The sequence below is a fragment of the Suricata suricatta genome, chromosome 13 (assembly GCF_006229205.1).
Source record: "Suricata suricatta isolate VVHF042 chromosome 13, meerkat_22Aug2017_6uvM2_HiC, whole genome shotgun sequence".
NCBI classification, from domain to species: domain Eukaryota; kingdom Metazoa; phylum Chordata; class Mammalia; order Carnivora; family Herpestidae; genus Suricata; species Suricata suricatta.
Window position 1 is genome coordinate 13348173 of NC_043712.1, and position 26839 is coordinate 13375011.

Sequence of the window (26839 nt, forward strand, 5' to 3'; positions counted from 1 at the left end):
TTAATCACATCTGCAAGTCTCTTTTGCCGCATAAGGTAACATATTCACAGGTTCAGGGGATTAGGACGTGGACATCTTCAGGGGCCATTATTCCGCTCACCCCATCCGCCATCCCAAAACGCTTCTAAAAGTGCAGGCTTTGAAAACGCGAGCACAGACCTCAGTGCTCACACCAAGGGAGTCAGCTGGTGGCAGGGCCGTGTGTGAGCGCTGGCTTCGTCCTTCCCCCTCTCATCACCCCCCAGCCCCTCCTGCTGGACTGCTTCCTCATTCTTCGCATTCTCAGTAACTGATTGCTGTGGTTGGTATTCTGCTGATTTTGCCGATACTCATGTGATATCAAGGCACTCATATGGATAACTCAGAAATTCCATCGAGTTGTGTAATAGATTCGAGCTGGAAAGGATTTTCGGGATGATATTGTAACTCCTTAGTTTAGAAATAAAGAGGAGCCCCCTGGGTGGTTCTGTCTGGTAAGCTTCTGACTCTTGTTTTCAACTCAGGTCATGATCTCATGGTCTGTGGGTTCGAGCCCCACATCACGCTCTTCACTGACAGCATGGAGTCTGCTCAGGATTCTCTCTCTTTTTCTCTCTCTGTCCCTTTCCCCTGCTCGTGCTTTCTTGCTCTCAAAAACAATTAACCTTAAAAAAAAACTCATTTATTTGAATTCATTAACAGGAGGCCTAATTCCAGAATGCTAATATATAAAAGAAGGCAAATAGAGATGTAATACTGAATTTTCTATTTTTTGGCTTTTACAAATTGGGAAAAGAATGTTAAAAAAAAAAAGCCAGGTGAAATATGCTTCGGCTATGTGAAGCTGAAGTTAGGTTGGATAAAGTCCAAAAGTGACTGTGTAGTACTTATTCATGTGAACAATTCTTTGCCTTCCAATATTCTCTCTCCTGATTTAAAAAAAAAAAAATGCCAGCATGCAGTTTCTGTATTCAGGGGGTCTCTTTCCAGTATTTAGCTTCTTACAACTTTTCTGTTGTATCCATAAGAAAAGAAAAAAGGATTTCATTTCTCTCCTCTCTGAACAAAATGCCTTTGGGGGAGATTGCTGTCTTTGGCAGGAGGCAAAGGGCTTCTTGAAAGGAAGGTTTCTGTTCCAGGGTTGAAACAGTCACCATGGCAACCCGTCATCAAGGCTCCAGCAACTTCAGTGACATTCTCCATTGAGGAGGCCCTTTTCCATTCTGTTGACAGAGTATTTGCATCTGTGAGCAAGAGTTCTCTGCTCCTGGCAATATTCGCCCACCCAATTATGGGGAGATGTCCAGATATCATTTTACATTTCCACGTTGTCTTACAGTCTATTGTTAATTGTTAATTTGGCGAAGAATGGGTTAAATTTGTGTAAGCAGAGATTTTATAATGTCTCTAGTTATTACAGTAACTATGACATACAAAACATCTAATGGAGTCTGTCCTGATAAGTGCAACTGGGGGAAAGAGATCCCTTGCCACCTCTCTAACTCATATAAAACCTTCCATTTAATTAATACTCATTCCTTCAGGTGAGATCAATTTATTCCCCCCCCCCATGAGCTGTCTCCTCAGTTTCTTCCTTTAATCCTGACTAATCTTTAAGTTCCACTCTCAAAAGTCCAGCTGCTGTCAAGCATCTTGAGGTGAAGGTGGGACCTGAAACTTAACCTTTGTGGAATGATATTCTGCCCCTGTCCCCGGTCCCCAGTCCCTGACCTGCCAACATGCCCCTTTTAAATCTTCTAATTCTGCTTAATGGTAGCACCAACCTCTGCCACTCAAAACGAAGCCTTAGAATTATAAAGATAAACTCAACACACAAGTTTATTCTTCTTCACAGTTTATATTACAAAAAAGAAAATTAGCTCTAGAAAGGGAGAGTGATTTGGGGAAATCTCTCAGTAGAACTGGGGTGAAACCCATGTTTCCTGATTTCCCAGTTCAGTGTTTTTTCTCTCACTCTTATCAGAAAAAAAAAAAAAAACAAACAAACACCAAATCTCCCATTTTACCCTCTTTGCATTAGCTTCCTGCCAAGCACAATTCTTAGACAAAGGCTAGTCCTCAAAGTATTTTTTAAAAATAAATTATCTATTCAGGCACATGAGTGGCTCTGTTGGTTAAGCATCTGACTTGATCATAATCTTGTCATTCGTGGGTTCGAGCCCCATGTCAGGCTCTATGCTGACAGCTCAGAGCCTGGAGCCTGCTTCAGATTCTGTGTCTTCCTCTCTCTGCCCCTCTCCTGCTTGTGCTCTCTCTCTCTCTCTCTCTCAAAAATGAGTAAACATTTTTAAAAAATTATCTCTTGTGGAAAATTTAGAAAACTTAGAAAATCATGGATAAGAAAAGACATCATCACTTATAATCTCGCCATCAAGAGTAAGTAGCTGCTAGCATTTTAGGGCATTTCCTTCCAGTCTTTTCCTAACCATGCTTCTTGAGTCTCTTTCTGATGTAGAACAAATTTCTTTTTCAACTGTGCTCTGTTAGAAAAAATAACTAGAATGGAAATCAAGTTATGCAGTGTTGGGATGAACTAGGCATGTGACCTTGAACAGGTACCTTACTCTCATCCTCAGGTTCCTCAACTAGTTAATGAAAGAGCTTGGACTGAATGACTTTTATGATGTTTTCCAGCTCCAAAATGGTGGTCCATTTAAAGTACCAGCCAAGTGAGCAAAGAGTTAGGATACATGACTCAAAAGTCTCTTGCAACTCTAAAATTTAGAGATTGCAATGCATGTATCCTAGAGAGGCAAGGGGGTAGAGACCCTAATTAAAAATTAAAGCCTACTAAAACATAAGGCCTTTTCTTAAAGAATCTTGTCCACTTATTTATTGCATTTCCTAATCTCTAATTTATTTTAGCTACAAGCCCAGCAAAGAAGAATCGTCATCGGGATCTTCCCATGCGGTGATGGATATCGCTTTGCCTACTGGAATCGGTGCAAACCAGGAGGACTTAAGAGCTGTAAATTTTGTCTTTTACATATGATTATGGATGCTTGGTTTTCTGCATTATTTTACAGATAAAGCTATTTTCTTTCCTTTTAATATATCACTTTCATGGAATCACTTAGAGTATTCTTTCCAAACCAACAATCTACCTAAGCTTTGATTTCTCAAAGTCAAGTGGGGGCATGGTCTGAACAGACCATGAGTGCATATGATAACATGTCCAGACTTCTTCAAGAAGAGGAGTTACTCTTCAACTTTTTTGAATAGTGGATTACATCCCCATGTCTAACATCCCAGTATCAGATGAATGCATTTAAACAAAAAGATCAACTTTGATTTTTTTTAAAAGATCATGAAATATAATTCAAGCCTTCCCTTTCCTCTCTTAGCTTGTGGAAGGGGTAGACCAGCTATTAACTGATTACCAAATCAAAGATGGACATATTATTCTGCAACTGAATTCGGTAAGTTCCACCTCTCATCATTCTCCATTTCCAATCACTTGCCAAAATTTACAGGCTAAAACTGCTGAGTCTCTTCTCTTCCATAATTTCCTCAAACCTTGAATTTGTCGAACAGATTCCTTCTGATGAGTTCCTTTGTGTTCGATTCCGGATATTTGAGCTGTTTCAAGTTGGGTTTCTGAATCCTGCTACTTTCACAGTGTATGAATACCACAGACCAGGTAATCAGCTCGACTCAAAGATTTCTGCAGAGGATGACTTTGCCTTCATTACAGTAATTACAACATCTCCCCTTTTTGGAGAAGCCCACTTCCCTGCCCCCCGTTTCTTTCATCCTCCCGGAATCACCTTGTCCACCTATATTCCCATCATGTTTTGCTGAGGGCTCCATTGTAGTAGTTATCACATTGCTTGGTTGTTATCTGTGTGCATGTCTTTCTCACCAAACCCAGACGGAAGACTTTCATCCATGTGTCCCTAGCATCTAACACAGTGCTCGGCATATAACATGTATTGATAAATGTTGAATGAATGACCCCACTTTTGATCACTCAGCCTCTAATACTAAGTGATTGGAGAGCTCTTTGGGTCACAGGACAGACAATTCCACATCAGGCAGTTCTCTTTATTACAAAACAATTCTTAAAACATATCAAACTCTCATATCCACTCATTCTATTTGTATCTTCTGGAATCACATGGAACATACTTAGCCCCTCTTCCCCTGTTCTTCTCCAGCCTAAACAATTATAGCTCTTTCAATAGACTCTGGTGTAACACAATTTATTTCCTGTGATTTATGGAAGCACCAAATATTTTAATTCTAAGAAATAAATATGGAACCGTAAAATTTCAAGCAGAGAAGGGGAGATCTTTGAGGGAGGGTGGAGGGGGCCCATGCCAGGAAAGGCAATTCACAATTTAACCTCCCTGTACAAGTTACAGAAACAAAGGGTTTGGAATATGTGATCTCCAGGTCCTCCTGGGAGACTCACAGACCCATACACGTGTTGAGTGTTAATCAAGCCACCTCCTAACTGTGCTTTCATTGCCACAGATAAGCAATGCACCATGTTTTACAACCCATTCGATGCCAAACTTCAGAAAGTCTGTGAAGGAGTAACATGCAAGTGCCTAGAAGGTAAACTTCATTTAACATATTTAGCCTGCGTGTTTGTTTAAAGCAGCCACTCATAATCCATGGCTAATCTGGGGGAAGCTATTTGACAAACTTATTTCTCAGAAGTAGATATAATCTCAGATGATTGAAAGCTGATTCCTTGAATAGTATAAAGCTATTTCCCAACAACTCCTGAACATCTTGCTTGCTTCTGCTGTAAAAGGGGGTGGGGTGATGATTGTTGGATATCAGAGGGTTAACATGATGTGAAATTTTTACTGTTCACATGGTCTTTTTAATGTAACAGGACCACAACCTAAGCTCAAGACTGAGCTACGAGTTCCTCTTTTTATTTTCCTTTTCCTTCCCACTTTGTGACATCTCTGTTTATTGTCCAGCTGCCTTCAGTCTTCTATAAACCTAAGACAGTCTTCTTGGTCAAGAAAAAGACCCAGAACTCAACAAAAGTCAACAACTGATTCCATGAGTCTGGGCTGGTTTGAAGTTTATTTTGTTTTTCAGAAACCTTAACATCTATACATTCCTTAGGTACTTAGCATACCATTTTACAGCTGTAAATCAATCCAGTTATCATCTTGGTTCCTCCAAGGACTTCTAATTATACCCCAAATGGGAAATTCCCCTCCTTTTCTTCCATGAAAGCATATCCATTTCTAAAGATCGAATGTGGGGTGACTACCCATTCTAAGCCCTCACGTTCAAGATTTTGTTTGTGTTTGTTTTGTTTTGCTTTGGCTTTGCATACTGTTTCACTTTGTGGAAGAGGAGAGAATGGACAGGTTGTAGGTGTCTGGTATTTGTAAGGTTATACTGGATTGTCCCAGGGCTCATGAGAACTGTGTTTAATGAAAAGGGAGTAGCTGCTTCTTTATGTTAACCTAACTTTTAGCATTTTTCACAACATCCAGCTGACTGTGGACAGATGCAGACAGAATTGGATCTGACAATCTCTGCAGATACTAGAAAAGAAACAGCATGTAAGCCGGACATTGCCTACGGTAAGTTCAAAGGTTCACTACAGAGTTCCATTAACCATGAGATGCTATGAATACGTGATCAGTTGGAAAGATCAACAACTTTTCACAGTGATTATTTAAATACTATATCACATGTGCTCCCTTGAAGGAAAATGCCATTGATTTTTGGCATTAGCATGCGAAATTATTTATCCTTCAGCAAAGAAATGTAACTTCCATTTAAAATGATAGGAGTGAGGTACCCACCCAGCCAAGACATTTTACTCCAATAGATCACACTGAATTAAACATATCGAATTAAACTGAACTAAAATGTAATTAAAGAAAACTTTTGAGAAGTCACAAAGTTATAAGATTTCACTAGTGTATTCTTCTAGCCAATAGAGGAGAGGCAGAGACAAAGGTGGTTTGGGGGCTTGGGTTTTTTTCAAACCCCCTTTAAAGACAAGGTAAACATATCAGTACTAAATCATTTTAAATATATGCAGAATTGCAGTCTTTCACTTCAAAAGGAGCATCTCCTTCTGGTTATTCAGGGCACAGAGCTAAATCAGATGCCTAAGTACGGCTGTCGTCTTGTTTCAAGCGCCTCAGAAAATTCGCTCCTTTGTTTTCTAGTCATAGATTCTAATGTTTACTATTTCTGATTTTTTCTAAAGAGAGAGAGAAAGAGAGCATGTTGTATGCCATCTCAAACCTGTGTGTGTGTGTGTGTGTGCACGCGCGTGAAAGTACGGTGTTATTCATAAATGAAAAAGAAATAGGTTAATTCAGCACTTTGTATTTACCAACTGTTTTCATATATGGTTCCTCCCTGGGGTCCCCTAAGACTTCTTTGAGGTAACAGAGAATTACCTACATTTTGCCAGTGAAGAAACTGAGGCTCAAGGAGATTCAATAATTTGTTCAAATTTATGCAGAAAGTAAGGAGTAAAAAGGAGGATGTATCCTGGTCTCCAGTGTTATTTCCGTTATATTCCACTGACCTCTCTTAGTGGAAATGCAGCCATCTCAGAATGAATTAGGTATGGTTTATAGTCTTTCTTTTTTTAGATTTCATCTTGATTATTTTAAAAAGCTAAAAAGCTGCCTAACTCAGCCAAGACTCACTGCAGTTTTTAAAATACATTAAGACTTAAGGACTATATTGTTTTAATAAATAAAAATTTCACCAAATTATTTCTTCCCTCCATTTTAGATCTATGTTAACTCTAAAATATCAAAAACCTATTTCAACACATAGAATAAATGCAACCTGGATTTAGTTTATTATTCTCAAGAAAAGATTGATCTGGCTTTTTTGAAGACTATGGGTTGGTATTAGAATAATAAAATAGAAACAAAATAAAATGGTTGCCTGTCTCCACCTATGCCCAGAGCAGGTACAATGCCCATACGGCATAATAGAGACATAAATCTGAAATTTGGGACCTTTTAAAATTTGTTTGAAGTTACTAATTCACTAAGCCAGTGAGTTCATTCATCTAGCTAGCTAGGATCTCAAAACTGGGCAAACCTTTCAGATCATCCACTTCAACCCCATCAAAAGCAAAAATGAGAAGATCTCACAGAGAAGTAAAAGGTCTCTTCAAGCCGCCCATTCCAAAACTGAGATCCAATACCATGGATTAAAAGGTAACACCTGAAGGAAGAGAAACCAGGACAAAGAATGTCTCGCGTCAGATAACTGTCAATCCAAGCAAAGATGAATCAGAAAATGGAATCCTGTCAAAATCCAAAGATCAAAGCCAGTGGAGGTGGCCAAGGAATCAAAGCAAGGGGACAGGAGGCCCACAGGGCAGGCCTGAATGGTAGATAAGGACCTCCATGTTCCCCATGGCCATGACCCCACTAATCTTAAAGGATCAGAATCTGAACTTTCCATCTAACAAAGGCATATTTTTGTCTGCTTAGTGTGCTTCTATCTTTTAACTTAATGTTGCTCTTATCCTGATCAGCCTGTTCTGTAACAGTGGCGAGGGCAAATTGTCCTAAGTAGAATGGAAACATGAGTCATGATCAGTACAGTCAGACTGAGATTATCTAGGAAGGCCCTTTGAAAGACATGAGATTTACCTCTGGGTGCCCATGGAAGCTCGCTCTGCTCCCTTTCTCATCTGTCTGACAAATTCTGGCTTCTACTGAACATGGCATTAGTGACATTAAGCACGAATTCTTGTGTTGTTTCTTCTACCAGCCTTTAAAGTTCGTATCACATCCATCACCAACGAAAATGTCTTTGTTAAGTACACTGCAACCCTCCTGGATATCTACATAACTGGTGAGCATTCTTTCATTCATTCTTTCCCTCCACCAGCATTTAGTACTCACCATGGGCCGGGCGTTGTAGTAGATGCCAAGAAAACAACTTGAATAACACACTCAAAGCTCCTGTCTTCATAAAGCTTCTGTTCCATAATATAAGGAAACATGTGTTTTTCAAAAGGAGGTAAAAAAAAACAAGATAAACAATAATCAGTCATAACCAGCACTATATCTGAGACGTGGAATTATGTGGGAAGCTCCTGTAGGGTGATAACACACGGCGTCATTTAGGGGTGCTGTTAGGAGCTAGCCATTCTTAAAGAGACGGGGCAGAGAGGGAACCAAATATGCAAAGGCCCTGAGACAGCAAGCACCCTGGCAGCATCAGGGGAGTGACAAGTCCCAGTGGGTGATTGGGCCGTAATGAGGCAGGGAGACTCCGCCTGAGATGAGGCTGAGGCCCAGGCGGGAGCGGGGTCCTATGGGGATGTAGAAGGCATGGCAAGACATTTGGATTTTATTCTAGAAGTCCAAAGGGAAGCTAAGAGAAGGTTTGAGGTAGGCAAATAGCATGACTGGATTTATGATTTTAAAAGATCACTCTGACTTCTTCTGTTGGAGGGAACACGAGTGGAAAGAGGGAAACCAGTTAAGGACATCTGTGAAGGGCAAAGCCTGGGGCCAGAGAACCAGTGAGGATACGTGAGAGTTTTAACAAAGCAATAGAATCAAATTGTCTGTAAAGTAACATATAAAACATTTTAAAATATGTTCCCTTTTCTTCTCTAATTGAACTACACTATAAATATTATAATACTGCTTGTCAAATTATACAAATTGCCACACAAGTGATTCATTAAATGATTCTTTTTCCAATGCTTATTTATTTTGAGAGAGGGAGAGTGAGAGAGAGTGCATGCGCATGCGGGCTGAGGAGGGGCAGAGAGAGCGGGAGAGAGGGAATCCCAAGCAGACTCCGAGCTGTCAGCTCGGAACCCGATGTGGGGCTCGATCTCAGGACTGTGAGATCATGTCCTGAGCCAAAATCAGGAGGTGGACACTTAACTGACGGAGTCACACAGACGCCCCCATTAAATTATTCTAATAATTCCAAATAAGTTTTTTTTAATATTAGAAATTGTTGATTTTATTTTGCTTGACTCACTACAGAATTGCCCATCTGAGCTTTGGCCTAACAATGAGGAACCGCCTCAAACATTTCCAATTACATCTTTATTGCAGTGACAGTCTTTACACACCCTATAATCTCATTAAGTAATTACTCCTAATAGTGACAAGATTGTTCATGGTACCGAAGTCTCTCTCGGCTCAAGCTAACTTGGTGGTAATTATATTCAAAATGTTTCCAGTCCTTTGGATACTGTCTGGCATTTTTATGTATTCAACCTATCTCTGCTATCAGCTAAATCATAAAAACAATTTGTTGAAATATCATATTTAGTTTTCCCAATTTTCTTAATTTTTATTCCCCTTCAACCCTCAGTTTTATAGATGTCATAGGCAAAGTTTTAGACTTCACAATTTTTTTTTAAAAACTGAAAAGTTTGTCACATTTTTTACTCTTGTCACTAAAACAAAAATATTTTCATATAATTAGCTTTTCCTTTAAATTGATTTTCTTTTGTTTTGGATCAAGTTTATGATCATTCTTGATTTTATAACAGCTCTTGCTCCACTTTTGTAGTTTCATTTATTTGTATATAGTTTCATTGTTCTCTAACCTGTGAGCTTATCAAAACTGAAATATCTTTTCTTGAACAGCTAAAGATGGTATTGACAAAAGTGCTAGACTATCATAAGAAAATCACCAAAAAGCATATCTATCCACTTTCTAAATATTTGCTCTTATAACACAATTATCTATTGAAGTAAATCTATCAAACTTACAATTTCCAAACTGCCTTCGTGATTCTAGCACCACCAGCCGCCCATCAAAATCCCAATATTTTTCCAATTTTGATTATTGCAATTTTTTCATGATTGCAATTTTCAAAGCTTTCCTATTATTACTTACTCCCGTCTAGTGTGTATTAGATATGTGGTAGGAAACACTAAATTGATGAAGACAATATTTAAAGTGATCTTTTGCTTGACTCGTATCTTTATATTGTCCAGAGACACTTGATACCTATTTGATAGGTAATTCAGTCAATGCCAGATTGAACAGCTGGGAATTTCAGGATTTTTGCTGAAACCCAGACTCCTCTTTGGCATAACATCTGCACCAATAATGTGTCACATGACTATTCCTCATTGACTCCTTTTCTCTCAAACCATTTGCTATGCTGTTCAGTTGTTCCCTCCAGTATCTTGATATCAACAGAACCCCATTAAGTGACCTTCAAAGTCTACAGTTTTTAAATTGTACATTATTTTAAACACTTTTGATGTTAAGTACTTAATTTTCTCAATAACGATTGAAATTTAAGGGGTGCCTGAATGGCTCAATCAGTTAAGCATCTGACTCTTGATTTCAGCTCAGGTCATAATTTCATGGTTCATGGTATCAAGCCCCACATCAGGCTCTGTGCTGACATTGCAGAGCCTGCTTGGGATTCTCCCTCTCTCTCTGCCCCTTCTTCATTCTCTTGTGCTTGCTCACTCTCTCTCTCTCTCTCTCTCTCTCAAAATAAACAAATAAATAACATTTTTTTAGGTTTAATAAAAAAATTATTGAAACTTAATTTTATTATCTTATTTAGATTTTCCAAAAAGCTGTGTTCTCATTTTAGTAGATATAAATTTTGCAATAAGTAAGACCATAAATCTAAATTGCAATTATATGTTTATATTGATTTTCTTTCGCTTTTGAAATTCTATTAAGTGTTTTGAGTATGAAAATACTTAATCAGGGGCGCCTGGGTGGCTCAGTCGGTTAAGCCTCTGACTTCAGCTCAGGTCATGATCTCATGTTCGTGGGTTCGAGCCCCACGTCGGGCTCTGTCCTGACAGCTCAGAGCCTGGAGCCTGCTTCCAATTCTGTGTCTCCCTCTCTCTCTGACCCTCCTTGCTCATGATCTGTCTCTCTCTGTCTCAAAAATAAATAAAACATTAAAAAATTTAAAAAAAATACTTAATCATTGTTAACCATAGACTAGAGTTGGATTCTAATAATACTTTCCAAATCTTTATTTGCTGGATCAATACTCTGATAAAATGTTTTTCTGGCTTTTTTTGTTCCAAATGTTTCACTGTATGGAATTGATTTCTGATGTTTTTCTATTTGTCTCTCAATGATATCACAAATTTTCTTTACTTGAACTGTGATTGACATCCAGACAGAACAGGTGTTTAGCACAATCGTTTAACAGCCTAACTTTGAGCACCATTTGCATCCAGCTTTAACGTTCTGAGCAATAATAAGCCATTCCTATTTTCACTGAAATAATCAAGTGCTTTTCATTCCAGAAATACAAGTTATTTGTTTTATTTTATACCAATTCTTGCACAGTATCAAAAGATATTCAAGACTGCTCTGAATTTTCTGCAGCATCAGATGATTCCCAAGCTGTAGTCCTTTAAAAAAATTTTTTTTTGTTGAGAGACAGAAAGCAATCAGAGAGAGAAGGAGACACAGAATCTGAAGCAGCTCCAGGCTCCGAGCTGTCAGCACGGAGCCTGATGAGATCATGACCTGAGCCAAAGTCGGGCACTTAACTGAGCCACCCAGGTACCCCTAAGCTGTAGTTCTTTTTCATATAATTTCTTTCTGTTCTCCTGTCCATTCAGAAGATTCATATTTATGACATTTAAAAAGAAATGTTAGGAAATTTTTGCATAATTTATTATCTCTTCTTTCTACATGTTTATTTTTTAACATATATGAATTTTAAATGTCTATAATTATCAAAACACCACACATTTACCACTTATCCAAGAATTGCTGTACACTCACAATAAGCCAAACTAAAACCTAAATGATTTAAAGCAACCATACAGTTCAAGGATAATGACAAATTGGTGTTTCCCCTAAAATGCAGGGCGCTTGGAATAAAGATACAAATGAAAAAAAAAAATCAGTGACTGTTGAGGCTGAGGTTAATTAACTATTCTGTCTTTCTGAATATGCTTGAAATTTTCCATACCCAAAGACTTTTAAAAATAACGATAAGGCCATGACAGGGGCCAGGTTAGTAAACAGTGTGGGGAATATTGTTTAGATATTGCTGCCAGAGCAAGTCATGTTTAAAACATCAGGAGATGTCATCATTAGGAGAGCTCATGTGTGCACACTAGTTAAATAATACTAGTTAAAGTTTACGATTGATGTAGTTACTGTTATGGACACGTTCAGAAGGTTTACAGGATTTAATACTTAGGATCACTCTGTCAGAGTTTCATAACTGATCATCAGTCCTGAATCTACAGCAATGAATCAGGCCCAGTCCCTGCCTCAAGAAGCTTCCAGCACATTTGGGGTGAAACACTGTGATAGAAGTTCAAGTGTAATGAGCATAAGGGAGAGACAGAGAGATATTTACGAGAAAGAGCATCTGGGAGTGTTTACTGGATACCTTGAAAATTGATGATGTGTTTAATGGTGGATAGAAATTCAACAGGACAACCTAGGGAGGAATCCATTCATTCCAGGTAGAAGAGACAGCTTCTCGCCCGCCTCGGAGTTCTTTGGGAATCCCAAAGTTACCCTCCTTCAAATTTTCCAAGTCTTTCACACACCTTGCACTTTTCTACAAAGTTGTCCATTGCCAGCTACACAAACACTTTTTGCACTTTGCTATATAACATCTGGAGATTGATATTGTTCAACTATAGAGACGTTCTTTTAATCCCTGGTTCTACGGCAGGAATAATAACAAACATTTATGTACCTCTTGTTGTGTTCTAAGTACTTGTCCCACTAGAACCCATTTAGTCTCCCATCAGTTTCACAAGGTGGGTTATATCATCATTCCCATTTTTCAGGTGAGGGATCTGAGCCTCATTTGTCCAGGTCCAGCAAGTCGCAGAACTGCGGTTTGACCCAGAGAGCCCGATTTCAGATTCTATAGACAGTGTCACTTTCCAGTAGCCATTCAGTGTAAACATATGCCCTTCAGTAAATAGCCACGAGGAACTGGAACTGTTGAGAGAGTTTATGATCGTGACTTTGTAACATGAATGTGATAACCTCACCTGTGTGCCTCTCAGGTGAAGCTGTTGCCCAGAAAGACTCTGAAATCACCTTCATTAAAAAGGCGACATGTGCTAACGCTGACCTGGAACAAGGAGGACAATATTTGATTATGGGTAAAGAAGCCCTCCAGATAAAACACAACTTCAGTTTCAAGTAAGTCGTTTTGGAGTCCCTCTGATCTTTCCTTCAAAACTAGGGGTACTTTATTCTTAAATACACTACAGGTCTCTCATGTGTCCTTCTGTTAGCCAACAAACCATTAGGAGCATAAATAAAATAATGTGAATTCGCCCTTGACCTTAGCCCAAAGGCCAAGAAGCAATGGAACAACGAGAATGGAAGACAAAAAACTACTTATAGCAATCAGGGCAGCTGAGAACTCACTGATGGATAAACCGACTGGGCACCTGAGTCTGTGGATGCTCTGAAAGTGCCCCTCGAGCCCCTCCCCGCCAGGTCTGCCCCCTCAGTGAGTTCTCAGACTGTTGTGTTTGTAAAGAAGATGTTTAATATGCATTGTATGATCTCTTCTTAAAAAATAGATCTTGAAACAGATGCCGTTCCCTCCTCTAATTGTGGGGGCCCAAGCGACTTCATGAGATCTGCGGGTTTGGGGCCCTTCCCAGGGGGAGGCCGGCCGAGCAGGGTCTGGCTGACAGTGTGGCCTGAGCACCTGAGCGCTATCCAGGTGGGCTCTTCACTACTCATTTCCCTTTTTCTCTTGGCAGGTACATCTACCCTTTGGATTCATCCGCCTGGATTGAGTATTGGCCTACAAACGCAACGTGTCCATCGTGCCAGGCGTTCTTAGCCAATTTAGATGAGTTCGCTGAAGACATCTTTCTAAATGGCTGCGAAAACCCCTGAAGGAGGTCAACCATGGAGCGTTTTCACTGTGGACTCCCGTCGTGCAAGTGTCTTCCTTTTCCTCTTTGTTTTTTATTAAACATTCACAGCTGGTCTTATTTGGAAAGCTCACTTTACTTAGAATTAGTGGCACTTTGCTTTCAGTAGAGAATGATTTTAAGAGCTGTAACTTCCTGAAATAACATGGCCTTGGGGGGCATGGAGACAGACACCCGTTCCAGGGTTATCGGACACCAGAAACAATAAAACTTGGACTGCCTCCTAAAACCTACTGCTCAGGAATGTCTGCCAGGGACCAAAGAATAGCCCCCACTGAAATGTAGTATCTTACAATAACATGGCCTTTGCTTGAAAGAAAATACCGAGGAGCAGAGAGCTGGTCATTAAAACCCGACTTTGCTTTGAAAACGTGCGAAAAAGCAAAGAAGCCTGTTATTTTATGTGAGGCCACAGCTGTACCCACACAGACGCACAAGTTGAGAGGCAGAGACCCGAGAAGGCCCAGCCTCAGAGCCCTCAGTACACTGAGAAGGTGGGAGCATCCACCCCTGTGCCTCCATGGGGGTCCCACGACTCCCTTCACCCCCTCCTGGAACCTGTTCGTGTCCCCCAAGGACTCGCTCTTGCCAAGAATTGTGCTGGGAGGCAGGCGCGGTGCAGCGGCCTGGTGAGGAGAACCCAAGTGGTGGTCAGGAGACCTTCATGTGGGCCCCAACCACGTCTTGGAGCCGTGTTTGAGCTTTGCTGAAAGATGGTCTATAACAGGATGTTCATTTCTTTTTCTTAATGTTTATTTATTTTTGAGAGAGAGACAGAGCACGAAAAGGGAAGGGGTAAAAAGAGAGGGAGACACAGATTCCAAAGCAAGCTCCAGACTCTGAGCTGTCAGCACAGAGCCTGATGCAGGAATCAAACCCACAAACCATGAGATCATGACCTGAGTCAAAGTTACCCGCTTAACCAACTGAGCCACCCAGGTGCCCCGAACTGACCTTCTGTAGCACTTTAGATCTTAGGAAAGAATTTTCCCCATAGAGTCCCATTTAACATGTCAAGAATCTCACAAGGTACAGGGATTATTATCCCCAGTTTATGGAGGAAGACACAGAAGCTCAGAAAAGTGAAGCAGTTTTCCTGGCCCAGTAAGGGGCAGTGCTGGAGACCAAACCCCAAAGCTTTCCCTCCATCCAGACACACCCTTCTCCACATCATGACCATCCCATTGCTCGTCAGGTTTAATTTTCTAAGACCAAGGTAAGATCCAGTTGGAGTTTCTTAGGTATAGTTTAACCGGCTCCATTGAAATGTCACAAGGAAACAGGAAGATAAACTCTGGATGTAACAGTAACAGTGACTATAACGCATTCCTTGTTTGTAAAATCTTCATTTTACCAGTTAGGCGAAACTACACGAGGCTTGCACTGTGCCTTGTAAGTAACACTAAGATTTTCCACTTCCAGGAGCTGAGAATTTATTTTTGTTAATGTCAAGGCTCACAGTGTGAGCGCTCCCCTGGCAAAAACAACCAATGTGTCCAATGTGCCTGTTTCTCTGCCAGCTAGCGGTGAGCCACCCCCACTCCCGCCCCAGAGTTGACCTGAAGCATCTCCGGTCCCCTTCTGTCCGAATGCAGGACGTATGGAGTGGACCACTGCAAGGCTGGGAAGGACCACTGCAGGGCTAGGAGGCACCAGACCACGATGCCTCAGAGTTTTCAAACCTCAACTCAAAACTTTGTGCGTTAAACTCAGCTCATGCCTGTGCAGTTAAACATACTTCTTTAGTGAGGCTTTCACAACCCTCCAAACGGGCTGCGGTCGCTACTCCGCCCTGCATGTCTCTCCAAGGCACTGGCAACTATTTCTCTAATTAGGTATATTGTTTATTCAGCGTGCAGCTTCCTAGCTCCACCGTAAGCCCTGTGTGGACAAGTCTGGACCTGTTCTGTTCACCACAGTCTCCGGTGCCTGGAGCAGTGCTGGATGCATCACAGGGACTCAGTGTGTGCGGATTCCCGTTGAGTGGGGGGCATCAGAAAGCCCAGGTTCTAGTCTTGGCTTTGCCCCTGCAGGGACTTGGGGACAAGCCTCTTCATCTCTTTGGAGGTGTGTAAACACAGGCGTGGAACACTCCATCGCCTTTGGACAGCTCAAAGAAGGTATCCCATAATCTTATGTTGTGACACAGAAGACAGAACCACAAGGCATACACGCATGGCACGTGTTTCTTTCTGTAAGTACGAAGGGAGCCCAGAGGAGTGAGCGAGTGTGTGAGCCGGGGGGCTTTCCCAGGACCTCCTAAAGAAGGCCGGGCGGGGTTTGGGGAGGTAGAAGGATCTTTCTGGTTGAAGGGAAAAGCATAAGGCAGGTTTCCACTGGAGGCAGTAAAAAGATTTAGATGCTACAAAAGAACATTATTCATTTTAATAGCTAGAGGTTTATTTTTTAATTCTTATTTTAATTCCAGTTAGTTAGCATACAGGGTTATATTAGTCTCAGACAGATAATATAGCAACCGAGCTGTATGTTTGTGTTAACATATATGAGAAAAAATACAACTAGCACCTCAAAGCCATGAAACGCAGTTTTCTTCGAAAATAAATGTATTTGTCCAAAAGTAAGTCTATTTAAGGAAAAGCTTCAAGTAAACAAAAGTATAGGTTGTTCTGAGGGAGAAAATCATGAGGTTGCCATGCACCAGATTGACGTGTAGGAAACTCTGTCTCAGCAAAATACGTGGAACTGACAATGTGCCCCTGCCTGAGGCAGGCAGCCTGGCTCCGAATTTCTCAGTGAGGGATTCCGAGCCAAAGCATGTCCCGTCTTACTTCTCAGCCCCGATGATGCTAGTTTATTCAGCAACATCCAACAAACATGCGCTGGTAGGTAATTGTAGGCCAAGCCCAATGCCAAGTGCTTGGTACCCGGATCGCCACGCTTATGGAAATTCGATCCTGCCTGGAGAGACACACACCATGAAGAGTAAAGACAGTGATTGGGCACCTGGTCCCGACTGAACGGGTTAAGAACTATGAGGAAAAGAAAAGGAGAGCAGAGTAAAAGAACTGGGGAGTAGTCAAGGGAGCGGAGCGGTTGCAGTTTTAAATAGTGCAGTCTGGCCAGAGTGGGCTTCTGAGCAGAGGCTTGGAGGTGGCAAGAGAGGGAGCCATGTGGCCACCTAGGGGAAGAATGTTCCAGGCAGAGGGAGCCCCGAGTACCCAGGCCAGAGGCAGGAGCAGGCCTGGTGTCTCGCAGGAGCAGCAAGGAGGCTGGTGTAACAGATGGAGAGTGAGCCCCGGGGGAGGTGGGTGGAGATGAGGCCAGACCCAGCACAGAGACCAGATCAGCGGGCACAGAAGGGGCATTCACTCTCCTCGGAGGGAAGGGGGAGCCATTGCACGGTTTTGAGCAGAGGAGTGCAGCAGGAGGCCATTGCAGTAAAACAGACGAGAGATGCTGTGGCAACCCACCGAACAAGGCAGAGTTCCTGGACTCTGTGATGAAGGAGAGCCACACCATGGGAATGCTGGAGCTTCTCGGAGAAGGATGTTAGATGGGCTTCTTACAGGACTCGGGCTTGTGGCGGATGATTTTAGGGAGGGTTTAAGGAAGCAGGGCTTTGCTCTGGATCGGACGCTCTCAGGAAGCAGGAGTAACCCCCACTAGTATCTGAATTCTTATCTAAGTGGAAGGAAGGGAAATAGCAACAGTCACATTAGCCAGGAAAGGGGGGGATGTTTGGCCATTTTTGTGGTTTGAATCATGTTCTTATTTTCTGCTCAAACATGATTATGGAAAAGTTTGGGCTTTTTTTTCCTTCTCCATCTTGATCCATTTTGTCTGATGTTTGCGTTCTGTGGCGTCAGACACAGACAACAGGAGAGCCTGACTCTGAATACCAGGTCAACCCCTACGGTCACCAGGCTCAGCTACCAACCTAGCACCCAGCTGTCTTCTCTCGCATACACTCCGTTCCTAGGACATGCACATTTACGAACAATGCCCAGATCTGCACCGGATTCCAGGAGCGCCCGTGACAGTCCACGTGTGGGCCCGGCTCCCTGTGACAGTCCAGCTGCCCGATGGGAGAGGCTCTCGGAGACACAAGGCAGCTCAGTGTCACGTTTGTGTAGGTTTCTCTGTTCGTGAAAACAGATTCTACACGCTTGGTGTCATGTGAGAAACAAGTCACCAGAGACATGATCTTTAACTCTGATCGAAGGGACTGAAATATGCCTTTATGGCTCTGAATCAGAAAGGAATTGAGGAGGAAGGAAAGAATGAAAGAGAGAGAGTGGAGAAGAGCAGGAGGGGGAAGGGAAGGAGGGGGGTAGGGTTTGTTTTAAGACAAGATGAGAACCCCATTTCTAAGAACCTTCTGGATTCTTCTCAGCTGGCAGCGTCCCCGCCCTGACAGACATGTTGGCAGAAGCAGATCTGTTCCTGGGAAGTGTCCACCCCTTCACTGTTTCCATCATTATAATCAGATGTGTGTGCATTACACACACAGAGCCTCGTGAATTATGTGATCCCGAAATGTCCAAACCAGGAAGAACCTAGAGCACATCTCGTCCTACGCCTTCATCTTCTCCTGGGAAAACAGGCCCCGAGGAGCAGCCTGCTGGTGGTCGAACACCGTTAAGTGGAGGGGCCGGGACCCCAGCCCACGGCCTCTGAGTCTTAGCCCAGCGTTCTTTCCACCACGCAAATGAGGGGCGGTTCCAGAGAAATCGCTTTTGGCACCTTCCAAAGAAGCGTTTTCCTCCAGCCAGCGCCACTCAAAGACAGAGCAGGCTCTTGAGGGGGGACCAAGTGCCCCATCACTAACCCCTTCCAAGTTACAGGAACCAGTCAGTGTGGGAGGTTTGCCCCGATGTCCAACGTGCCTTCAGCCCAGAGAGGTCATTAGGAGAAACAAAAGTATCTGCTTTTCTTCCTTAAGCCTCCATTTTCACATTTGAAAAAGGGGAGTATTAATAATCTCCCTTTGGGAGGCTTTCTGTGAGACTTCAATTGGAGGATACAGATCACGCACAGAAAGTGGGGCGCACAGGGCCTGGCATGACGAATGTAACTTGGGGTGGCTAAGACCACATGCCATCACTGGGATGGTGACGTTAACACGTTTCTTGCCTGGCACCACACTGATTGTATTCTGCGGAGCACCTATGTCTCCACTCCAACTTTTAGGAAGGAACCAGCTGAGGGTCTGGGAGGCTAGGCTGCCCTAGGTCCCACACCTTCACAGGTGGCCTGGGGCCCAGGCTCCTGGCCGCTGCGCCGGACGGCCCTCTCACACGCTGGAAGGCGAGTACACGGCATTGCGGCCCCGTGGCTGGGTCTCGGCTCCCCTGGGCTTCAGTGCCCGTTCTCCTTTAGATGCTCCCGAAGCAGTCCCCACGCTGGGACACAGGCAGGGCGGAGTGTGGCCGATGAGGACTCCGGGTACAGGGTACGGGCAGAAGGAGCACTGGGGTTGGTATGCAAAATCGAAGGAAGACCGCACCAGAGATGAACTCTGCCAAATGTGTCCTGAGATCATTTCCAGCATGGACACAATACAACTTGAACAACTCTGAATGGACAGGCACCCCTCCCCCCAAAGGCTCTAACTTGACAGGAGGGTTGACGTTTCCTCCCTTGTGAGCCTCCTACATAGAACCATAACATGACAGTTTATTTTTTTTAATTTAGTTTATCTATTTTTTTATTATTATAGAATATTATTGACAGCAGGTTTATCCAATTACAACATTTAGAGTGTTAACCAATCACAGAGTAGACCCAGGACCCAGGACCCTCACGTAGGGTGTAACTAGCCTTAGGCAATAACTGATTACCTATAGCTTCTATTTCTAGGCCTGCCCTTAGGAATGTTAAGGGTATTACAAGGGTGGTCCCTCTTGCCTTGGGCAATGTGTGCCCTTCTATGGTCTCAAACCTGCCGTCCTTACATTCCCCCCTGGGTCTTGTAACTGACCCAATCCTGGGTCAGCTGAGTTACCACTGTACCCCTAAAGCCTGGCATAGCCCTCCTTGGTGTAAGGGGAATTTCTTACCCTGTAAAGGGCATAGGGAAGGAGAGTTTACCCAATTTCCGCCAGTCTCCATGGTTAATTTGGTAAGGGTCTCTTTGAGGGTTTCTAATATCTGGCGCTGTCTGGTTTACAAAAGTAAGAATCACAGCCAATTTGTTTCCTCATTTGTCAGGATCCTTGGGCGTATAAGTGCAATACGCCTTCATAATTCTTACTAACCTTAGCCAAATTGGTGGGCCGTCTAGCGGCCACTTGAGGACCCCCCATTAGAGTCTGGCGGTAAAGGAGTAGGCTCCCCTTACCTTTTGCCGTGTTGAAATCCCAAACATGACAGTTTAAAGATCCCCAGGCGATCATCTATTCAACCGCTCCCCGTTTCCCAGATGAGGAAAGAGACCAGGAAGGAGCAGGGATTCTTCAGGGCTCCCGCAGGGGAATCAGGGCCAGACCTGAGCGCCAAGCTCCCCTTCCCTCCTATGGGTGCCTGGCGTCCCTCCGCCAACTGGGCCTGACCGGCCAGCAGAGGCCAGAGCCCCCGGTGGGGCCCGGCTAACATTTTCAGCAGATGAGATGGGAGAAGTCAGAACTAACTTAGAAAGAGGGTTTTCTGCTTGCCTGGAGTTGGGATTGTCGGGGGTGTCTGTGTGTGTGTGTGTGTGTGTGTGTGTGTGTGTGCACGTGCACGTGTGCAAGAGACAGAGACAGGACCTGCTACTAAGGGGAAGTAACTATGGTGGAGAAGTAAGAACTGCCGTTGTTTGGGACCTGGGGAATGTTCCTGAACGTCAGCAAGCTTCTCAGTTGGTTTGCCCCTCTGTGAAGACTGTGGCCTGATCCGCCTTGGAGGGTTTCAAGGATGAGAAATAGTGCCTCAGCGCCGGCCGGGGGACGTGGTGTGGGGGCCAATGGCTGTGGGGTTTCTTCCCCTTGTAACTCTCTGTGCCTCAGTGCTCTCTTTTGGAAATGAGGTGAGCCTTTCTCCTGGCTCAACCTACAGGGCGGTTGCAGGATGAAATAAGATCAAACACATGAAAGAACTTATAAGCTGTAGAATTTTGAACAAATATGGAAATAGCATTAATCATCAAAGGCATCTTTGTGCTGAGATCCCACAGGCAGAGACTGCCTGACGTGCTTTTAGAAGACTGGGAAGGGGTCTGCTGTCTTAAAAAGCCAACTTCTCCAGTGCCTCAAGTTTTCCTATTTGGACTCCATTCCTTTTTTCTTTTAATTTTTTTAATGTGTATTTATTTTCGAGAGAGAGAGAGACAAGCGGGGGAGGGACATAGAGAGAGAGGGAGACACAGAATCTGAAGCAGGCTCCAGGCCCTAGCTGTGAGCACAGAGCCCGATGCGGGGCTCGGGCTCATGCACTGCGAGATCGTGACCTGAGCTGACGTCGGACACTTGACCGACTGCGCCACCCAGGCGCCCCGGGCTTCATGCCCATCGCCTGGTAGAAATGCAGATTCTCAGGCCTTCCACCCTACTGAACAGAAACTCCGAATGGAGCCTAGGAATCTGTATTTTAAGAAGATCTCCAGGGAAAGCACAGGCCCATGAAAGTTTAAGGGGAACTGCTTCGGAGCTCGTGGAAATGGAGACTCTGATTCTGCGGGTCTGGAGGGGCCCCGAGAGCCTGCGTTTCCCAGATGAGACCCACAGCGCTGGTTCTCAGACAAAGCAAGGTTCCAGAAGCGTCCCACAAAGTCGCATTTTTGCATGAACAGAAGCAGCCCCGCAGTAGCCAGCACTTCAGCGAACAGTGATTATGCACGGGCCTTTCAGGAATGGGTTGCAGGAAAGGCTGAGGGATTCTGGGAGCCAGAGACACACGGGGAGGCAATGAGAAACAAAGAGAAGGTAGGAGGTCACGAAGGGAAACGTAGGCTGCCCTCCGGGATGTGTTCAGGGCAGAACACAGCGTTCATTAAATCCGCTTGCTCACTCCTGTGTTAGGCACTGTCTGTGCTTTTTTATATTCATCAACTCACTTAATCCACTAGAAACCCAAGGCCGGTACTTTCACTATTACCATTTTACAGAGGGCAAACTGAGGAACAGAGAAGTTAAGTAATTTGCCCAGCGTCACTCAGCTCGTAGGTGGTGGAGCCCGGATTTAGAACTCCGTCAGCCTGACCCATCAGCACTGCACTATTCTGCGTCAAATATAGTCTCTGCCATCAGGAAGCTTACAGTTGCCCCAGAGGAGCAAGGCCGAGGATGAATAATCAACACTTGGATGACACCAATTGTGTGCCAGGCCCTATTCTGAGCACCTAACGCGTATCTGCTATTCGAGCTCTTGCAACAATTGTAGGAGACGGGCAGGGCGCTGCTGGTGGGCCCGGCTGTGTGCAGAACTGTGCAAGACAGGCACTCAGACGCCTCAATTCCAGACTCCATGTTCTAAGCAGAAAAGCTCCAATCCAGAAATAACCTTTGCAAAGGAGCCTCCAATATCCCGGGTCCAAGCCCCACTGTGCTTCCTCGGCTTCCACACCCACTCCGCTTCCCGACCTGGCCTCCAGAATGAGGCCCCACTGCGCCAAAAGGCAGGTGCACCTTCCAGCTCTTCTGCTCAGCCTGCCTCCTGCGGCTGCACACAAGTTCATGCAGCAGATGAGGCCCCCTGTGTGTGCGGCTCCAGGAGGGTCTGCAGAGCCAGGCTGCTGACCCTCCCGCCCGGCACTGGAATGAGAGGCCTGATGAATGGTTGATCTCTGCTGCCGCTTAGGCCTGGCCCACCAGGGACGGCAGCCCTACCCTGCTATCCCTACTGTGGCTCATGTCCTCCCCCCCTCCCTCCCCCCGCACACCAGACATCACTGCCTTGGCACTTGGGATACAAAAAGTTGCCTAACAAATGAAAACTGACCTTACATCCTTGCAAACCACTTTTGGCAGTACAAGAGCCAAACTATGTTTCTATTCCTTGATGTAGGAATCCTCCCCCTCTTGGATTATTTATGATAAAATAAATTTCCAAAAGTGGGTAAGGAGAGGGGGCGTTCATAGACAAAGATTTGTGCAGGATTAATTATTCATTGGATAAATATTTGTTGAGTTCCTCCTGTGTGCCAGACACAGTGCCAGATGTTGGAACCAAGATAAACAAGGTCCTTGCTCTCCTAGAAGGACATTTGAACTAGTGTAAAAAGACAATAAATACCTACATAAATGAGAAAAACAATCTATTTACAAAACTCTCTGCAGAGAATTAAAATAAAGGTCTGTGGTAGAGAATAGCTCAGCGGCCGCTCTTGATCAGGTGGTCAGGGAAGGTCTCTTAAATGTCACTAAATGGGATGATCTTTAAGCTGAGAGTCTCAGGACAAGAAGGGGCAGCCATACGAAGGTCCAGAAGAGTATATTCTGGAAAAGGAGGCCGGTGCTCCAGGAAACTGCGAGAAAGTTGATCATTAAAGTAAGTGATCCAAAATGAGTTCGGAGGAGGAGGAAAGGCCAGATCAACAGGATTTCATAAGCACGGTGAGGTGTTTGAACTTTATTCAGTAGATAATAAATACTAAGCAAGGGCATGAGACCAGACTGTAGAAGAGAAAGGGGCAGCAAGACCAGCTAGGAGCTCATGCAGCGATTCCAGTGAAAAGGGTCAGTAGCTTGAACTGGCAGAGTGGAAATGGACAAGGAGAGAAATGGATGGATCGGGGATGTTTTTGGAGGCAGGGCTACAAGGGTTTGTGGAAGGAATTGACATGGGTGACAAAGGCAGAGAAATCAAGGATCACTCGTGGATTCTCAACTTGAGCTGCTATGGTGCCAGTTATACCACTGGGGAAGACAGGAGAAGATGAAAATTTGGGAAATGAGAAGGGAAGATGTTATGGGTTGAACTGTGTCCCTCTCAACAAGATATGTTGAAGGACATCTGGGGGGCTCATTTGGTTGAGCGTCTGACTTCGGCTTAGGTCATGACCGCATGGCTTGTGAGTTTAAGCCCCACATCGGGCTCTCTGCTGTCTGTGCAGAGCCTGCTTTGGATCCTCTGTTCCCCCTTCCCTTCCCTTCCCTTCCCTGCTTGTTCTCTCTCTCTCTCTCTCCCTCTCTCTCTCTCTCTCTCTCTCTCTCTCTCTCTCTCTCTCTCAAAAATAAATAAACATTAAAAGAAAAAGACATGTCAAAACCCGAACCCCCAGCACCACAGAATGTAAACTTATTTAGAAATCAGGTTATTGCATATATAACTAGTCAGGGTAAGATAAGGTCCTGCTGGAGTAGGGTAAGCCTTTACTCCACTATGTCAGGCGTCCTTATAAGAAGAGAGAAATTCAGATACAGAGACAGAGACAGAGACACACAGGAGAAGAGCATGTAGGGACCCTGACACTTGAGGAGAGTCAGCCACGTGAGGAGGGGGCAGAGATTGGAGTGAGGCATCTGTAAGTCAAGGGATGCCAAGAACTGCCGGCTTGTCACCAGTAGGCAGGAAGAGTCCTAGCAAAGATCCCCCCACAGAGCCCTGGGGAGGAACCAATCCTGCCGAGACCTTAATTTCAGACTTCTCGTCCTCAGAACTGCGGGAGAATACATTTTTGTTGGCTTAAGCCATCCCGTTTGCGATACTTCCCTATGGGGGCCCTAGGAAATCGTACGGAAGAGAATTAGGGCTTCTGCTCGTTGTGTTCACACGAGAAGTGTTTTTAGACACCCACGCGGAGACACGGAGCAGCCATGGGGTATACGCGTCTAAGATGTGGTCTACATGGTGAGGCACCGTCCTGCAGTGAAGCACTTTATGTGATACAGAGACACAGGACACATGAAGTGATGTCCTAGGAAGGGAGAGACGATGACACAAATGATGGGATACACATCCTATGACTTAGTATGCCGCCTCTGAAAGGTATTCATTCTAAAGATGAGGTAGGAACCTGGCAAGTGCTTAGGATACTGTTAGGCACACAGAGCCGGTGACTTCCATTACGCAACAACCATCCGGTGCGGATGAGAAGCAAGTGTCACATAGATTCAGAGTGCCCACCACAGGCCAAGCATGGTGGCAGCATCAAAGGACAGACCTGGAGACACCTCCGATGAGTCACCCTCTCTGAACACGGCTATGCTGGGCCTCTCACCGCACACTGCGTGTCCTGACAGCTTATCCGTGTCCCTTCAGCTGCGTGCGACCTCCTGGACGACCGGGGCTCCGCTCTGTTTCCTGAAGCGGGAGACCTAGTGCAGGGCAGATATAAACTGATGTCTGCTCCATTTAATAGTACACAAGAATCAGAATTTGACTGTCATATAGGAATGTACAACAAAGGAAAATTGATACCGAGTCTGTTGACCTGTGGACATGAGGCTCCTTAAAATCTCCCTCGAGGTAGGGATCTGGAGCCTGAAGCACAGCTGAATGCTTACTGCCAGTTAAGTGACTTATCTAAGGTGAGCACGGGGACGTGATTGCTTTGGAGGAAGTGACGGAAGCAAACACCAACGAGTAGAAAAATATAACCGAGGAAGACATCCCATTTTACAATAGCAAAGAGAATCAATCCATTGAGTAAACACAACTCACAGTGTATAATCATAAATCCACTTCATTTCATTTCCCAACCCCCTGAAGGAGGGACACCCTTTCTCTGCCCTTTAATGAGAATTCAAGCATCCTCCAACCTGTCTGACCACTCACTTCCAGGAAATGAAAGTCCAGTGAGCCCTTTAATCACCAAACACACACTGTTCATTAATGAGATGCTCAGTCCCGTACAAAAGCAAAATCCCAAATTTGATTTAAAATTCCATCTCTTCTTCCAACAGGGCTTGCTGCAGGCGGGACCCTATATGGGGCATTCAGGGGCATCTGAGCAGGGCCACCTCCCCTCTGTCTTGTTTGCCTAAGATGACACCCATCTCTCATCCCTTAAATTTTTTTAAATTTATTTTTTTATTTTTGAGAGAGAGAGAGAGAGACACAGCCGAATCGGGGAGGGGCAGAGAGAGAGGGAAACACAGAACCTGAAGCAGGCTCCAGGCTCTGAGCTGTCAGCACAGAGCCCCATGCAGGGCTTGAACTCACAAACTGTGAGGTCATAACCTGAGCCAAAGTCAGACGCTTAACCGACTGAGCCACCCAGGCGCCCCTCTCATCCTTCTGATTTCTCTGGTGGCTGTCAGAGGCCGGGGCCCCTGCCTCCCCATCTCAAACGACCATAGACACATATTAAGCTCTATAAGTAGACGCCATGGAACATTTCTCTCTTCCTCCCTCTCGCTTTCAGTGTAATTAACATACAGTATTATATTAGTTTCAGGTGCAAAGAAGCTCCTCTTTCTTGACTTGAGAAAGGGAGACTCCCAATAGCTCACTCCAGCACAATATTTGTTCAAGTCTAATCTAACGGCAGCCCCAAGGGTCTGGGGCTTTTGCTATCACACCATGCCGCTAAGTAGTATGAAGGGCGCACACACACACACACACACACACACACACACACACTCACATAAGGGAATCAAAAATGCCCCCCCCCCCCCGCCCATAGAGTTTCAGTCTATTAGGAGAACTGGAACGTGTATCCGGAAGGCTGCCCAAGGCAGCACGGTTCCTGCTGGATGCAGTAGGAAAGGCTCCATGGAGAAGGCAGCCTTTGATCTGGGTCCTACACAAGTTGGAAGATAAGCACAAGCTGAAATAAGTCTTTTCAGAGAGAGGGAACTGTGTGAATAAATGCCTCGTGGTGAAATCGGGGAGGTGTATACAGACCCCACTAAGTCGTCTGCTTAAATGGGACAAGTGAAAGATAAGACCGAGCCAGACCCCACATGAACGAGATAAGGGTTCTGGATCTTTGTCTGCAAGAAGTCAGTTCTGAAGGGCAGCAGACAGAGGATGGGCTGAGAAAGGCAGTGACTACTTCTTGGTGAAACGTGTTCCTCATTTCCTTGAGTCATTAACCGGGGTCCCATTAAGAAGAAAAAGAAAACAAAAACCTTCCAGGACTTGCTTTCTTTTCC

At 44.4% G+C, this 26839-nt stretch overlaps 1 protein-coding gene across 1 annotated transcript in view; it reads left to right on the forward strand.

Moving 5' to 3' along the window:
- Positions 1-14232, forward strand: part of C5 (complement C5) — an 84843-nt gene extending 70611 nt beyond the window's left edge. Inside the window, 9 exon segments of the mRNA XM_029920942.1 lie at positions 2556-2576; positions 2817-2968; positions 3345-3419; positions 3535-3640; positions 4477-4560; positions 5469-5558; positions 7735-7818; positions 12972-13110; positions 13686-14232. Coding sequence (XP_029776802.1) covers positions 2556-2576; positions 2817-2968; positions 3345-3419; positions 3535-3640; positions 4477-4560; positions 5469-5558; positions 7735-7818; positions 12972-13110; positions 13686-13824 — 890 coding nt within the window. The 3' untranslated portion in view covers positions 13825-14232.
- Positions 14233-26839: the final 12607 nt, after the last annotated feature.